The 15,809-nt window shown below is 46.4% G+C and overlaps 2 protein-coding genes across 13 annotated transcripts in view; both read right to left on the reverse strand.

The window, feature by feature from the left end:
• The window catches only part of LOC118386354 (integrin beta-5-like), a 97,736-nt gene that overhangs the window by 50,660 nt on the left and 31,267 nt on the right, over positions 1 to 15,809 (reverse strand). For all 6 annotated transcript variants that reach the window (XR_008139929.1, XM_052522787.1, XM_052522786.1 and 3 more), the window contains exon 10: positions 6,939 to 7,368. Coding sequence is in view for 5 of the 6 variants with exons in the window: in XM_052522787.1 (XP_052378747.1) it covers positions 6,939 to 7,368 (430 nt within the window). In the remaining variant the exon portion in view is untranslated. The remainder of the gene's footprint in view (positions 1 to 6,938; positions 7,369 to 15,809) is intronic.
• On the reverse strand, positions 11,224 to 15,216 carry LOC127931147 (uncharacterized). Of its 7 annotated transcripts, XM_052522790.1 has the most exons (4): positions 14,804 to 15,216; positions 13,895 to 14,158; positions 13,175 to 13,313; positions 11,224 to 12,907 (listed from the first exon to the last, which is right to left on the reverse strand). In XM_052522790.1, the coding sequence occupies exons 1-4, from the start codon at positions 14,956 to 14,958 to the stop codon at positions 11,243 to 11,245; spliced, it is 2,223 nt and encodes a 740-aa protein (XP_052378750.1). In that variant the 5' UTR covers positions 14,959 to 15,216; the 3' UTR covers positions 11,224 to 11,242. The 7 variants fall into 7 exon arrangements, 6 of the variants coding, with proteins under 6 accessions (XP_052378750.1, XP_052378752.1, XP_052378755.1 ...); XM_052522792.1 differs by lacking the exon at positions 14,804 to 15,216 and having other exon boundaries at positions 13,895 to 14,292; XR_008139930.1 differs by lacking the exons at positions 11,224 to 12,907; positions 13,175 to 13,313 and adding an exon at positions 13,801 to 13,840 and having other exon boundaries at positions 14,000 to 14,263.

Consider the following 15,809-nt stretch of genomic DNA (forward strand, 5'->3'; position numbering starts at 1 on the left):
ACCATTGCCTCAATGAACATCTTTTAACTCCCTCTTGGCGTCTATTACACACACACACACACACACACACACACACACACACACACACACACACACACACACACACACACACACACACACACACACACACACACACACACACACACACACACACACACACACACACCTTGTCAGCTCGGGGATTCAATCTTGCAACCTTACAATTAACTAGTCCAACACTAACCACCTGCCTCTCATTGCATTCCACAAGGAGCCTGCCTGTTACGCGAATGCAGTAAGAAGCCAAGGAAAGTTGCTAGCTAGCAATAAACATATCTTATAAAGAACAATCAATCAATAATAATCACTAGTTAACAACACATGGTTGATGATATTACTAGTTTATCTAGCGTGTCCTGCGTTGCATATAATCGATGCGGTGCATATCGTTGCTCCAATGTGTACCTAAACCATAAACATCAATGCCTTTCTTACAATCAATACGCAGAAGTATATATTTTTAAACCTGCATATTTAGCTAAAATAAATCCAGGTTAGCAGGCAGGGCTGTCCTTGCACAGTCATAAGATATTCTTGTGTGTACTCAGGTGAAACCAGGTGAAATTGTGTCACTTCTCTTGCGTTCATTGCACGCAGAGTCGGTGTATGTGCAACAGTTTGGGCCGCCTAATTTGCCAGAATTTTATGTAATTATGACATAACATTGAAGGTTGTGCAATGTAACAGGAATATTTAGACTTCTGAATGCCACCTGTTCGATAAAATACGGAACGGTTACGTTCTCGAAAACGTCTTGTTTTCGAGGTGATAGTTTCCGGATTCGACCATATTAATGACCAAAGGCTCGTATTTCTGTGTGTTATTGTGTTATAATTAAGTCTATGATTTGATAGAGCAGTCTGACTGAGCGATGGTAGGCAGCAGCAGGCTTGTAAGCATTCATTCAAACAGTACTTTTGTGCGTTTTGACAGCAGCTCAACGCTGTGCTTCAAGCATTGTGCTGTTTATGACTTCAAGCCCATCAACTCCCGAGATTAGGCTGGTGTAACCGATGTAAAATGGCTAGGTAGTTAGCAGGGTGCGCGCTAATAGCGTTTCAAACGTCACTCGCTCTGAGACTTGGAGTGGTTGTTCCCCTTGCTCTGCCTGGGTAACGATGCTTCGAGGATGGCTGTTGTCGTTGTGTTCCTGGTTCGAGCCCAGGGAGGAGCGAAGAGAGGGACGGAAGCTATACTGTTACACTGGCAATACTAAAGTGCCTATAAGAACATCCAATAGTCAAAGGGATATGAAATACAAATCGTATAGAGAGAAATAGTCCTATAATAACTACAACCTAAAACTTCTTACCTGGGAATATTGAAGACTCATGTTAAAAGGAACCACCAGCTTTCATATGTTCTCATGTTCTGAGCAAGGAACTTAAACGTTAGCTTTCTTACATGGCAAATATTGCATTTTTACTTTCTTCTCCAACACTGTTTTTGCATTATTTAAACCAAATTGAATGTTTCATTATTTATAATCGGTATCGGCGTTGAAAAATCATAATTGGTCGACCTCTAGTCTACACGTCATTATCCTGACAGACTCAGCACAGGCCTCAGAAGACACCAAGGTTAGATTGCATGTGAATACAGAGAAATACATAGACCATTGGTCTCGAGAGCACAGATGAGCAGAACCAACACACACACGCCACAGCGTGGCCCCACAAGAGGGTACTGACACCACCCCTGCCCCATCATTGCTCCTGTCAGTCAAACTAACTTTAGAGGCAGATTAGTGCCCCTGACCTGACCCCCGTTCTACAGGCCACTCACAAAGTCAAAGAACAGGGCTGTCCTTGCACAGTCATAAGATATTCTTGTGTGTACTCAGTATCACAAGATGAACTTTGTTCCGTACATAAATATTGTGAAAATTCCCTTTATCCTATCAGAGGTTAAGGTGGAACTTTGTGAATAAACATCTCCACACACCTCACCTGAACTACCCCTACCAACTCAAATCTTCCATTCATGCAAAGTCCTTGAAATATCTCATTGAACCATTGCCAACTACATTACATACACCAGTTGATTGAATAATGGTTTTTATGTGGGTGTAATTGGTTCAGGTGTTTAGAGCTGACAGTCACTGGCCAGAAAGCACAACTGTGTAGGCGGCTAGGCACTATGGAGGTTTGGCTTGGCACTACCTTGCATCCCCAAAGCACCAGCACCAGGCAGCACAGACATGACAAAAGCAACCGCTGGGTGTGGAGCGTGCCTGGCCTACGCCAGACTGTCATCCTCACTCACACTCTACTTGGAGGCGTCCAGGGCAAACAACATCAAGAGGCTATCCAGGAGCAGAAGGAAACACCATATCCAAAAACATAAACCACAATCATGAAAAGTCACTTTACAGTGACAATAGATAATGAAATGTAGGTAAAAGCTCAATTACTGTTTATAACAATATTCCAGAAACACAAATAGAAGATGCTACAGGTTGGCAGAGTCAAGTATCTTTGTTTTTAAAATTGCAATAAAACATTTCTGTTTAAAAAAACTACTACGGTACAACATCAGAGCTGGGCTCACTCCTGTCTCACTCCACAGCTGTCTTTTATTGAGTAAGCAGGAACCAATCCCCTTGCAGGAAGGAGTTCTGGGCTGGTCCTGGCATGCCTTTTGGCCCAGTAACACAGTAGTCACAAACAGAGGGAGTGAAGCAGGGAAGAGTCAAAGAGAGGGAAGATGGTCTAGGCCCTAGAGATGCAGAGCTGCTTCCCCTTCCTAATTCCTAATGTAGTCCTGGCTGCTAAATCGATCCGCTTGGCCACCTGTAAGTCTGCTCTCTAACCCCTGACCCACACATCCTCCTGTAGGTCTGCTCTCTAACCCCTGACCCCCACAGCCTCCTGTAGGTCTGCTCTCTAACCCCTGACCCCCACAGCCACCTGTAGGTCTGCTCTCTAACCCCTGACCCCCACAGCCTCCTGTAGGTCTGCTCTCTAACCCCTGACCCCCACAGCCTCCTGTAGGTCTGCTCTCTAACCCCTGACACCCACAGCCTCCTGTAGGTCTAAACCCTGAGGAGGGCAAGTATGCTGGTGTCATTCGCCCTTTCTCAATGGTCTAAACTCTGTCCTTTCCTAATCTCCTCGTCTTCATTGCACTAATCTCAAAGAATTGGAGAGGCGCTGAGGGGGAAGGCTGCCGTTTTAAAGGCTCCTATCCAACTGTGGTATTTTTTCGCATTGTTTGTAACTCATTTTGTACATACTGTTGTTGCTACAGTACCGTCTCTTATGACCGAAAATAGCTTTTGTAAATCCGAACAGCGAAAGACGGAGAAAAGGGGGGAGGAGGGCGGGGTGCATTGTAAGAATTTGAAGATGAGTAGGTAAACCACCACTATTATTGGCCAACGTGCAATCACTGTAAAAAAAAATATTTAAAAAATGGACGATCTACAATTAAGACTATCCTACCAACGTGACATGAAAACCTGTAATATCTTATGTTTCAACGAGACATGGCTAAACGAAGCTGGCTGGCTTCTCCGTGCATCGGCAGGACAGAGCAGCTAAATCTGATAAGACAAGGGGCGGAGGTGTGTGTCTATTTGTCAATAACTGCTCTTGCGCAATGTCTAATATTAAAGAATTATCGAGGTATTGCTTGCCTGAGGTAGAGTACCTTATGATAAGCTGTAGACCACACTATCTACCAAGAGAGTTCCCATCGATATTATTCATAGCCATCTATTTACCACCACAAACCGATGCTGGCACGAAGACAGCACTCACCGAGCTGTATAAGGCCATAAGCAAACAAGAAAATGTTCATCCAGAAGTGGCGCTCCTAGTGGCCGGGGACTTTATTGCAGGCAACCTTACATCCGTTTGACCTCATTTTCTACCAGCATGTCACATGCAACCAGAGGGGGAAAAAAACTCGTCCACCTTCACTTTCCCTCACCCTCCATTTGGCAAAACTGACCATAATTAAATCCTCCTGATTCCTGCTTACAAGCAAAAACTAAAGCCGGACATACCAGTGACTCGCTCAATATAGAAATGGTCAGATGATGCGGATGCTACAGGACTGTTTTGCTTGCACAGACCGGAATATGTTCCCGGGATTCATCCAATGCCACTGAGGAGTATACCACCTCAGTCACCGGCTTCATCAATAAGTCCATCGATGACATCATCCCCTCTGTGTCAGTGCGTACATATCCCAACCATAAGCTATGGATTACAGACAACATCCGCACCGAGCTAAAGGCTAAAGCTGACGCTTTCAAGGAGCGGGACACTAATTCAGACGCTTTTAAGAAATCTCGCTATGCCCTCAGATGAAACATCAAACAAGCAAAGCATCAATACAGGACTAAGATTGAATCACTCACTCACTCACAGCCCTAGGACGATGCATCAGGGCTACCTGGCCTGATGGCTCCTTTCTCCCCCCAGTCCACCGGGTCGTGCTATTGTTCTGCCTGTGGCTGTGGAACCCTGACCTGTTCACCAGATGTGCTACCTTCAACTCTCTAGAGACAGCAGCAGCGGTAGAGATACTCTGAATGATTGGCTATGAAAAGCCAACTGACATTTACTCCTGAGGTGCTGACCTGTTGCACCCTCTACAACCACTGTGATTATTATTATTTGACCCTGCTGGTCATCTATGAACATTTGAACACCTTGGGCATGTTCTGTTATCATTTCACCCGGCCACCCCTCATAGCCTGGTTCCTCTCTAGGTTTCTTCCTAGGTTCAGGCCTTTCTAGGGAGTTTTTCCCAAGCCACCGTGCTTCTACACCTGCATTGCTTGCTGTTTGGGGTTTCAGGCTGGGTTTCTCGCTGTTTATTATCTATGCATAGTCACTTTACAAATTACCTCGACTAACCTGTACTCCCGCACATTGACTCGGTACCGGTACCCCCTGCATTTAGCCTCATTGTTATGTCATTTTCTTGTGTTACATTTTGATTTGACTTTTTACTTTTTTATTTTATTTAGTAAATATAGAACTCTATTTCTTGAACTGCAAGTGCTTCTAAATAAGCATTTCACGATAAGATCATCATCATCATCATCACATCTGTTGTATTCGGCACGTTACAAATCAAATTTGATTTGAGAGATTTTAAGATATTTAAGAAAGAGCCCGTCACCTGCGAACACTCATTCATCAATACTATTTTAACCTTTTATTTAACTAGGCAAGTCACTTAAGAACACATTCTTATTTACAATGACAACCTAGGAACAGTGGGTTAACTGCCTTGTTCAGGGGCAGAACGACAGATTTTTACCTTGTCAGCTCGGGGATTCGATCTAGCAACCTTTCGGTTACTGGCACAACACTCTAACCACTAGGCTGCCTGCCGCTTTAAAAAAAATACTAACAGTGGTTCCTACAAATACCTATTTAATGTTCAATACCGACAGGTGAGTTCTGCCCAAATAGTGGTGTCAGATCAATAAAGCTGGTACCTACTGCTCCATTATACTGATAAGGTGCTGCAGTACTGTTTCAAAAACAACAAGATTCCCTTCCAGATTACTTCCAGACCTCGCTGTAATAATGCAAAGGCTGGCAGAATTAAGCTAGAAAAGAGAACCCATCCAGGACACCGCACCAATGTATTTCCTCAAGCCGAATGCCTTTTAGCAGTTAATCAGTCTGGATCCTACTGCAGTTCAATCCAAACCAGCGTGCTTTTCTCAACACTACAGAGCAGGCAGAACCTTCCCATTACCATCTGTGGGTTTAGGAGACCAGTGCTGGGACACAGAATATTTTTACAACATTGTTTAGTGTTTATACTCTTCAGCGATTAAGTAACCATGCCAGAGAAGTGTGGGAGAGGACTATCATTCTGAATCATTTGGAACTCATTACAGATTGAGAACCATGAACAGAGAGGAGGAGAAGTGTGTGTGTGTGTGTGTGTGTGTGTGGTGTGTGTGTGTGTGAGAGAGAGAGAGCGTCAGAGAGAGAGAGTGTGGGGGACCACAGAGCGTACTGGACTGTTAACATTTAGATAAACACCTCCCCCACCCCCCCCATCCCAGTTTACATGCTACTCAGAGGGCCTGCTTATGATCCGACCGACAATCAACAAATGGCCATTGTGTATTCGCCTCGTTTAATTTATTCAGCAAAGGCACTTTAACTGGGTATAACCCCCACAGTATTTGGGAATACACAAAGCACTGAGCGAGGCCTCTGTTACAAAGCTCTCTCTGTGATTTGGTAAACCAGGGGGCCTGGGCCAACATCCAGCAGGTCTCGACCCAAAATGCACAGAGGCTGCTTGGACTGGACCTGATGTTCTTGGAATCGTAATAGGACAGCCTGTTTAGTGTGTCACTCAGTCAGTTCTACGCCCAGCTAGCAATCCTGCCTGCCTGCTGACCAGCGTAACAGACATCTAATGCATGGACTAAGCAGGACCTTCAGGATGGAGAACATTTGATGTCATTTGTGGTTGACATCAGGGCATGCATCTTTAAATCAAAAGAGTACATTTATGCTCTGGGGAACAAAAATAATGAAAGAAAGATGAGGAGAATGTTGGTGGATGGAGGAGAATAGTTTTGTTAAGAACGGAACACAAAATGGATCTTTAAGCTCTGGTTCTGGTAGTAGAAAGTATTCCTGAATCCTGCACACACCCACCACAACTCTCCTGGGTTCTAGAGCACTCAGTGTTAAAGCCAAGAAAACACAGCCCAGAGAAAGATATGATAGTAAAACATTAACTTTGCATCAACATGAAAGCACAAGCCAACAGACACACCCTAAATAACCACCCATGTAAGGCTCTTGGAAGGTTTGTTCAGGGTTTCTTTCTGCACATATATCAAGTACTGTATGAAGCACTACTGTTTGTCAGGATACTAATTTCCTTTGTAATACATGCACACATACCCGAGCAGAGGATGCCCTTGTGTCGAGCGCAGGAGAAGTCGTCACACTCGCAGAAGGTCCCGTAGATCTTCCCGAACTCTGACTCATAGCAGAGGCACTGGTTACAACTGCACTCCCCTCTCCCACCACATATCTGCATCCCCTCAGCCTGCCTGCAGGCGCTCAGGTACATGCTGCCAGCCTCACCCTCCTGGCACTCACAGCGTGCACCCAGGTAGCCCGGGTCACAGCGGCAGATACCACAGGTGTACTGTCCAATGGAGCTGCAGTGGGTACTGTTAGCCTGGGTCTGGTTGGTGCAGCCACAGGCACAGCGGTAGTCCACAGACACCTCCAGACGATCCTTGAAGCCCACAGGCTTGATGGTGAAACTCTGCTGGGTACCTGGGGCGGGGCAGCCTCTAGCGTCTATACTCACGTCGAAGGACACCTGGAAGAGAGAAGAACAGTACAACAGGGTCAGTATATGGACTGGACTAGAGAAAACAAATGTGCCACAATTTGAGAACACTTCTCAATCAAGGAGTTGGGCCTTTACAAAAAACAATGTAATAGTGACTATTATTCATAAGTGGATTTTAAAAAATGGCCACCTTGACCTGGAACCATTACATTTTCATTATCTTCCTCCATATGACTCAGAACCTATTCTGCTTTCATTAGGCTTGGCTGGGATTGGACTGTGTATTACATATGACCTGCAAGCTGTTTTTTATACATGTGGACTTAATTAACTCAGACACACACCAACACAGAGACACACACTGAGACAGCAAGTTCAGAGGGAAAGGGGAAGAACAAGATAAAGAGATAGAGAGGGCGGATAGAGTTCAGAGAAGAGTTGATGTGGCTGAGTCAGATCTGTCGTTCTGCCCCTGAACAAGGCAGTTAACCCACTGTTCCTAGGCCGTCATTGAAAATAAGAATTTGTTCTTAACTGACTTGCCTAGTTAAATAAAAGGTAAAATAAAATAAATAAAAGTTGATTAATCAGCCAATTTGAGCAGATGACACAGACAGAACAGGACCTCCATCCATTTGATTGCTCTTAGGAAGGAAGTCTGAACAAGAGAGAAACACCACCCTCCCATGGCCTGGCTCAACATGAACTGTTACTGTGCAGGGTTAGTGTTTGTCTCTCTGTACCTCAACTGCCACAGCAACTATCTCTAGTGTGTGTGTGTGTATGTAGCTGAACTGCACAGACACCATCTTTTTGTGTGTGTGTGTGTGTGTGTGTGTGTGTGTGTGTGTGTGTGTAGCTGAACTGCACAGCAAACATCCAGTGTGTGTGTGTCCGTGAATGTGTAGCTGAACTGCACAGCTACCATCCACACACTGCCTGTTGTAGATGAGGCAGAATGTTAATCTTTGTGGTTTCATTCCATTTAGATGGGATACTGGCGTGAATTCCCCCGGTTAAATAAATATTACCAGAAATCTACAAAACGACAGAATGCATGTCAGTTTCCTATCATCACCTTCCATGAAACCTTGGACTGTGTTCTAAAGTGTCAGAGGCCAAACGAAACAAACAAAACAAAACAAATGAGGACCGACTTCCATAACATCTAATAGAACTCAGAAGAAATGTGGTTGACTTTTCAATACGGTCAACCAAAACATATCTCTGGATAAGCATGGTTCCTTAATCACCAAAGTTCAGCAAGGAGGAACACTAATCTACACAATATGGCCAACAACATGAGAGGAACACATGCAGCACTAGAAGAAGTTCAATGACTTGTCTGAGAAGGTTCACTCAACGTTTAAGTACAATGAAAAGCCTTTCTTGCAAACTCAAAACCTAACAATCAATAACAATGTAAGACCGGGAAAAAAATTAAATAAGAAGAAATATGAAGAACACAGTAAGTCAGTAAGAAAGTAAGTAAGCAAGCATACTATATACAGGGTCAGTTCCAATACCATATTTACAATGTTCAGGGATGATGGAGGTAGATATGTATAGGAGTAAGCATACTATATACAGGGTCAGTTCCAATACCATATTTACAATGTTCAGGGATGATGGAGGTAGATATGTATAAGGGTAAGGTGACTAGGCAACAGGATATAAGATAAACAGGTTGAAAATCACCATGAATATGTTTGCTAGCAGTTCTGTACAAGCTCTGAGAATGCGCCCTGGAATACCATCGGGCCCCGCGGCCTTGCAAGTGTTGACCTGTTTAAAGACCTTCCTCACGTCAGCCACAGAGAGCGAGATCACCCAATCCTCTAAGTCAGTGATGGTTCTCACACCCGGCACGATGTTGTTGTTGTCCACGCGTGCATACAGTCGTCTTCCTTTGTAATGGACTGTAGCCCCTGCTACATGCGGTGGGCGTCGGAGGCTGTGTAGTATGAATCCACCTTATTCCTATATTGTCCTTTCTCACGTTTGATGACTTTGCGGAGGTCATAACGGGACTTCTTGTACTTATTTCTGTCCTCGGCCTTAGCCTCAGGGTTGTCTACGATGGCTCTGTGTCTGGTAGCCCTGTCCTTTAGTTTACCGCCAACCTCTGGGTTAATCCAGGGCTTTTAATGGGTGAAGCAGCGAATCCTCACCGTGGGGACAACGTCGCCAATACACTTTCTAATGAAGCTGGTGACAGAGGTGGTTAGCATGTCAATGTTATCGGCAGAGTCTCTAAACATATTCCAATCAGCGGTAGCAAAGCAGTCCTTTAGGATAATCTCAGATTCTGGTGATCATTCCTCAACGGAGCGAGTCACGGGTACTTCCTGTTTGAGTTTCTGCTTGTAAACAGTAAGCAGGAGTAGGGAGTCATGATCTGAATTGCCGAATGCCGGACTAGGGAGGGCCTTGTATGCTTGCTTATGGGTAGAATAACAGTGGTCTAGGACTTTATCGCCCCTTGTGGGGTTGGAGATGTATTGATGGAAGTTGGGCATCACTAGTCCCAGTGATGCGGAATTAAAATCGCCGGCAACCAGAAAGGCAGCCTCTGGATGTAGATTTTCTTGCTTGTTTATAGCCTTGTACAGTTCATTAAGTGCCAGCTTTTTATTTTTCTTGTCCTGAGGTGGAATGTATGCAAGTCATGATAACAACTAAACTCCCTCGTGAGGTAGAAGGGTCAGCATTTGACCATCAGGTATTCCAAGACAGGTGAACAGTGGGTCGACACTTCCACCACGCTGGAGTTATCACACCAGTTGGTGATATGTAGAGGAACCCCCCCCTCCCCCAATTTCCCCGACTCCACTGTCCTGTCCTCCCGATGAACGGAGAATCCATTGAGTTAAATAGCCATGGGGGAGTATCTTGTCCGACACCCATTTTTTTTAAAAGCAAAGAATAATGCAGTTTTGAGAGTCCCGTTGGTAGCAAATCCACGATCGGAGGTCATCCATCTTATTATTGAGTGACTAGTAGCCAGTAGAATGGAGGAATAGAGGAAAGAGGAGCTTGCAAAACGGCGGCCATCCAGTACGGCGCCATCTTTGGGAGCCACTCATTCACATCCCAGTGGATCCAGATCAGGGAAGGAGCACTACACCAGTCTGCAGGAGACCGGAGGGGTCGTGGGATGTGAAGATGTGAGGGGATCAGCTCCCATCAAAGACGCCCACAGCCTCTTGGACTGCAGCCCCAAAGCCAAACACTTGGACGTTAGGGCTGTGTTGATGTTGGCTTCAGCTCCACACGTAACGCACAGATCTGAGTCTTTTGGGGACAGAGCAGAGCCCTGTCACTCAGGATACATGATCTCATCTCTCGTCCTCTGGGTTTCCTTCGCTATATCTTCTTTCTCCAGTTCCTCTAACCCTGAGACATGGCTGTAGACCATCGTTCATCCATATATTTATATGTACATATTCTTGTTCACTCCTTTAGATTTGTGTGTGCTAGTGGTAGTTGTTGGGGAATTGTTAGATTACTTGTTAGATATTACTGCATTGTCGGAATTAGAAGCACAAGCATTTTGCTACACTCACATTAACATCTGCTAACCATGTGTATGTGACTAATACATTTTACATTTATTTTAATTTAACTACTATGTTATTAGATGCCATAGGAGTTTACAGATGTTCAATAAGAAGCGAACATCAACATGCCTAGTGATGAAGAGGTCAGAGACCATGCTGAGAGAGCCTCTGTGTGTCCTAAAAGACGTAACAAACCTGAACACTTTGAAAGCGGAGGAAAGACTAATACAAAACTGCTGCATGATAATGAGCAATGTGTGTTGGAGTGGCTTTGTGGAGGAGTAAACAGTCATGACATCATCACCCTGCGACATCTTTCCAAACCAAACCAAGGTGGTATTCTAAGCTACCAAGGAAACACGAGTCATGGAAGAAAGACAATCAGCAAAACAACATTCATAGCTGAAGAACCAGACATGACTGCAAAATTGCGGGACGTTCCTCCTGGGCAGTCCCTCTACCTCGTCCACTACAGCATAACACATGGAAGACCTGTCAGCCAGTCCCTCTACCTCATCCACTACAGCATAACACAACATGGAAGACTTGTCAGCCAGTCCCTCTACCTCATCCACTACAGCATAACACAACATGGAAGACCTGTCAGCCAGTCCCTCTACCTCATCCACTACAGCATAACACAACATGGAAGACCTGCCAGCCAGTCCCTCTACCTCATCCACTACAGCATAACACAACATGGAAGACCTGTCAGCCAGTCCCTCTACCTCATCCACTACAGCATAACACAACATGGAAGACCTGTCAGCCAGTCCCTCTACCTCGTCCACTACAGCATAACACAACATGGAAGACCTGTCAGCCAGTCCCTCTACCTCATCCACTACAGCATAACACAACATGGAAGACCTGTCAGCCAGTCCCTTTACCTCGTCCACTACAGCATAACACATGGAAGACCTGTCAGCCAGTCCCTCTACCTCATCCACTACAGCATAACACAACATGGAAGACTTGTCAGCCAGTCCCTCTACCTCATCCACTACAGCATAACACAACATGGAAGACCTGTCAGCCAGTCCCTCTACCTCATCCACTACAGCATAACACAACATGGAAGACCTGTCAGCCAGTCCCTTTACCTCATCCACTACAGCATAACACATGGAAGACCTGTCAGCCAGTCCCTCTACCTCATCCACTACAGCATAACACAACATGGAAGACTTGTCAGCCAGTCCCTCTACCTCATCCACTACAGCATAACACAACATGGAAGACCTGTCAGCCAGTCCCTCTACCTCATCCACTACAGCATAACACATGGAAGACCTGTCAGCCAGTCCCTCTACCTCATCCACTACAGCATAACACAACATGGAAGACCTGTCAGCCAGTCCCTCTACCTCATCCACTACAGCATAACACAACATGGAAGACCTGTCAGCCAGTCCCTCTACCTCGTCCACTACAGCATAACACATGGAAGACCTGTCAGCCAGTCCCTCTACCTCGTCCACTACAGCATAACACAACATGGAAGACCTGTCAGCCAGTCCCTCTACCTCATCCACTACAGCATAACACAACACGGAAGACCTGCCAGCCAGTCCCTCTACCTCATCCACTACAGCATAACACAACATGGAAGACATGCCAGCCAGTCCCTCTACCTCATCCACTACAGCATAACACAACATGGAAGACTTGTCAGCCAGTCCCTCTACCTCATCCACTACAGCATAACACAACATGGAAGACCTGTCAGCCAGTCCCTCTACCTCATCCACTACAGCATAACACATGGAAGACCTGTCAGCCAGTCCCTCTACCTCATCCACTACAGCATAACACAACATGGAAGACTTGTCAGCCAGTCCCTCTACCTCATCCACTACAGCATAACACAACATGGAAGACCTGTCAGCCAGTCCCTCTACCTCATCCACTACAGCATAACACATGGAAGACCTGTCAGCCAGTCCCTCTACCTCATCCACTACAGCATAACACAACATGGAAGACCTGTCAGCCAGTCCCTCTACCTCATCCACTACAGCAAAACACAACATGGAAGACCTGTCAGCCAGTCCCTCTACCTCGTCCACTACAGCATAACACATGGAAGACCTGTCAGCCAGTCCCTCTACCTCGTCCACTACAGCATAACACAACATGGAAGACCTGTCAGCCAGTCCCTCTACCTCATCCACTACAGCATAACACAACACGGAAGACCTGCCAGCCAGTCCCTCTACCTCATCCACTACAGCATAACACAACATGGAAGACATGCCAGCCAGTCCCTCTACCTCATCCACTACAGCATAACACAACATGGAAGACTTGTCAGCCAGTCCCTCTACCTCATCCACTACAGCATAACACAACATGGAAGACCTGTCAGCCAGTCCCTCTACCTCATCCACTACAGCATAACACATGGAAGACCTGTCAGCCAGTCCCTCTACCTCGTCCACTACAGCATAACACAACATGGAAGACCTGTCAGCCAGTCCCTCTACCTCGTCCACTACAGCATAACACATGGAAGACCTGTCAGCCAGTCCCTCTACCTCATCCACTACAGCATAACACAACATGGAAGACTTGTCAGCCAGTCCCTCTACCTCATCCACTACAGCATAACACAACATGGAAGACCTGTCAGCCAGTCCCTCTACCTCATCCACTACAGCATAACACATGGAAGACCTGTCAGCCAGTCCCTCTACCTCATCCACTACAGCATAACACAACATGGAAGACCTGTCAGCCAGTCCCTCTACCTCGTCCACTACAGCATAACACATGGAAGACCTGTCAGCCAGTCCCTCTACCTCATCCACTACAGCATAACACAACATGGAAGACTTGTCAGCCAGTCCTCTACCTCATCCACTACAGCATAACACAACATGGAAGACCTGTCAGCCAGTCCCTCTACCTCATCCACTACAGCATAACACATGGAAGACCTGTCAGCCAGTCCCTCTACCTCATCCACTACAGCATAACACAACATGGAAGACCTGTCAGCCAGTCCCTCTACCTCATCCACTACAGCATAACACAACATGGAAGACCTGTCAGCCAGTCCCTCTACCTCGTCCACTACAGCATAACACATGGAAGACCTGTCAGCCAGTCCCTCTACCTCATCCACTACAGCATAACACAACATGGAAGACTTGTCAGCCAGTCCCTCTACCTCATCCACTACAGCATAACACAACATGGAAGACCTGTCAGCCAGTCCCTCTACCTCATCCACTACAGCATAACACATGGAAGACCTGTCAGCCAGTCCCTCTACCTCGTCCACTACAGCATAACACAACATGGAAGACCTGTCAGCCAGTCCCTCTACCTCATCCACTACAGCATAACACATGGAAGACCTGTCAGCCAGTCCCTCTACCTCATCCACTACAGCATAACACAACATGGAAGACCTGTCAGCCAGTCCCTCTACCTCGTCCACTACAGCATAACACAACATGGAAGACCTGTCAGCCAGTCCCTCTACCTCGTCCACTACAGCATAACACAACATGGAAGACTTGTCAGCCAGTCCCTCTACCTCATCCACTACAGCATAACACAACATGGAAGACCTGTCAGCCAGTCCCTCTACCTCGTCCACTACAGCATAACACAACATGGAAGACCTGTCAGCCAGTCCCTCTACCTCATCCTCTACAGCATAACACAACACGGAAGACCTGCCAGCCAGTCCCTCTACCTCATCCACTACAGCATAACACAACATGGAAGACATGCCAGCCAGTCCCTCTACCTCACCCACTACAGCATAACACAACATGGAAGACTTGTCAGCCAGTCCCTCTACCTCATCCACTACAGCATAACACAACATGGAAGACCTGCCAGCCAGTCCCTCTACCTCATCCACTACAGCATAACACAACATGGAAGACCTGTCAGCCAGTCCCTCTACCTCATCCACTACAGCATAACACAACATGGAAGACTTGTCAGCCAGTCCCTCTACCTCATCCACTACAGCATAACACAACATGGAAGACCTGCCAGCCAGTCCCCCTACCTCATCCACTACAGCATAACACAACATGGAAGACCTGCCAGCCAGTCCCCCTACCTCATCCACTACAGCATAACACAACACGGAAGACCTGCCAGCCAGTCCCTCTACCTCATCCACTACAACATGGAAGACATGCCAGCCAGTCCCTCTACCTCATCCACTACAGCATAACACAACATGGAAGACATGCCAGCCAGTCCCTCTACCTCGTCCACTACAGCATAACACAACATGGAAGACTTGTCAGCCAGTCCCTCTACCTCATCCACTACAGCATAACACAACATGGAAGACCTGCCAGCCAGTCCCTCTACCTCGTCCACTACAGCATAACACAACATGGAAGACCTGTCAGCCAGTCCCTCTACCTCATCCACTACAACATGGAAGACCTGCCAGCCAGTCCCTCTACCTCGTCCACTACAGCATAACACAACATGGAAGACCTGCCAGCCAGTCCCTCTACCTCGTCCACTACAGCATAACACAACATGGAAGACTTGTCAGCCAGTCCCTCTACCTCATCCACTACAGCATAACACAACATGGAAGACCTGTCAGCCAGTCCCTCTACCTCGTCCACTACAGCATAACACAACATGGAAGACCTGCCAGCCAGTCCCTCTACCTCATCCACTACAGCATAACACAACATGGAAGACATGCCAGCCAGTCCCTCTACCTCGTCCACTACAGCATAACACAACACGGAAGACCTGTCAGCCAGTCCCTCTACCTCATCCACTACAGCATAACACAACATGGAAGGCATGCCAGCCAGTCCCTCTACTTCGTCCACTACAGCATAACACAACACGGAAGACCTGCCAGCCAGTCCCTCTACCTCATCCACTACAGCATAACACAACACGGAAGAC

The sequence above is a fragment of the Oncorhynchus keta genome, chromosome 7 (assembly GCF_023373465.1).
Source record: "Oncorhynchus keta strain PuntledgeMale-10-30-2019 chromosome 7, Oket_V2, whole genome shotgun sequence".
Taxonomy (NCBI): domain Eukaryota; kingdom Metazoa; phylum Chordata; class Actinopteri; order Salmoniformes; family Salmonidae; genus Oncorhynchus; species Oncorhynchus keta.